Here is a 1,676-nt window from a genome sequence, read left to right on the forward strand (position 1 = left end):
GACACTGGCTTTCCCTGGCTCTTCCAGAACCAGCCCCTCCCTGGGATAAAGGGGGAAAGGGATTTTCTGTGCCACTGTTTCCAATGGAGGAGCGGTCCTGAAGTTCTGTATCAATAGCCACTTGCTACCAAGTCAGTGGGAAGAGACAAAAACCTGCCTGGTAGAGCATACCTCCTCATTACTAGGTCCCTTCAGCATGAAATTGCTATACCCATTGGGGTCCAATCCCATCCTAAGATCTACAGTATCAAGGCTCCTATACAGATTCAGGATCTGGTGACGGGGGAGCTTTCAAGAGGAAACACGATAGAAAAACCCAAGAGTCAAGGTGGTGGAGGAAGAAGCAAGGATCCAGGAAACCACCATCCTAGTATACACCCCTCCTCCCCTCCCTGTTTTTCTTTCCTTTCTTTCTCTCTCTCTCTTTTTTTTTTTTTTTTTTTTTTGAGATGAGGTCTTGCTGTGTTGTCCAGGCTGGTCTTGAACTACTGGACCCAAACCATCCTCCCACCTTAGCCTCTCAAGTAGCTGGGACTACAAGCACACACCCAGCCTAACATCTTTTTTTATTTTTTGAAATGGAGTCTTGCTCTATCGCCCATGCTGGACTGCAGTGGCGTAATCTTGGCTCACAGCAACCTCCACTTCCCAGGTTCAAGCGATTCTCCTGCCTCAGCCTCCCGAGTAGCTGGGACTACAGGTACGTGCCACCATGCCCAGCTAATTTTTGTATTTTTTTTTTTTCCAGTAGAGACAGGGTTTCACCATGTTGGCCAGGCTGTTCTCGAACTCCTGACCTCAGGTGATCCACCCGCCTCAGCCTCCGAAAGTGGTGGGATTACAGGCGCGCGCCACCATGCCCCGCCCTAACATAGCTTTTGATAATTGCCCCCACCTGAGCCTCTCAGCTGCCCCTACTGCTCTCAGCCCACAGCCTCCCTCAGGAGAATGAAAGTTCATCGAACTCACCTTTCCGCCATCTCATAAAAGATCATCCGGTCAAAGTTGCTGGTGTGCTCCCACTCCTGCACGGCCAATGGCAGTCCCTCCTCCAGGGTCATCGTGGGCTTCCGCCGGGCCAGGGAACGAAGCACTGGGCTAAAACCCCCATTGAGTCAGTCACATTCTGAAAGTGTGCTCCCATCCACCCGCCCTTACACCTGCCTCAATAACACATCCCCTGCCCCTCATCAAATCTATCGTGCCCCTCAGGCCCTATCATGTCCCACTTCTGATTAGACTTACAGACGCTCAACCTCCCAACCATTCATTTACCATACTCGCCCCTCTTCCTGTTGAAATTTACAACTAATATAAAATCAAACAGATAATTCTTCTCCCCACCTTTTAAAATCAACCGCAGCTACCACCCCTAATTCTCACAGTGCCATCCTCAATTAATTATTAGAAAGGGAGAACTCATGCTGGGCGCGGTGGCTTATGCCTGTAATCCCAGCACTTTGGGAGGCCGAGGCGAGTGGATCACGAGGTCAAGAGATCGCGATCATCTTGGTCCATGTGGTGAAACCCCATCTCTACTAAAGATACAAAAATTAGCTACTCGGGAGGCTGAGGCAGGAGGATTGCTTGAACCTAGGAGGCAGAGGTTGCAGTGAGCCAAGATCGCGCCACTGCACTCTAGCCTGGTGACAGAGCGAGACTCTGTCTCAAAAAAA

The 1,676-nt window shown here is 50.4% G+C and overlaps 1 protein-coding gene across 1 annotated transcript in view; it reads right to left on the reverse strand.

The window, feature by feature from the left end:
* Positions 1-1,092, reverse strand: part of NUTM1 (NUT midline carcinoma, family member 1) — a 13,770-nt gene extending 12,678 nt beyond the window's left edge. The window contains exon 1 of the mRNA XM_011989094.1: positions 970-1,092. Within this exon, the coding sequence (XP_011844484.1) occupies positions 970-1,061 (92 nt within the window). The 5' untranslated portion in view covers positions 1,062-1,092. The remainder of the gene's footprint in view (positions 1-969) is intronic.
* Between the last annotated feature and the right edge of the window lie 584 nt (positions 1,093-1,676).

Source organism: Mandrillus leucophaeus, unplaced genomic scaffold (assembly GCF_000951045.1).
Source record: "Mandrillus leucophaeus isolate KB7577 unplaced genomic scaffold, Mleu.le_1.0 Scaffold347, whole genome shotgun sequence".
Classification (NCBI taxonomy): domain Eukaryota; kingdom Metazoa; phylum Chordata; class Mammalia; order Primates; family Cercopithecidae; genus Mandrillus; species Mandrillus leucophaeus.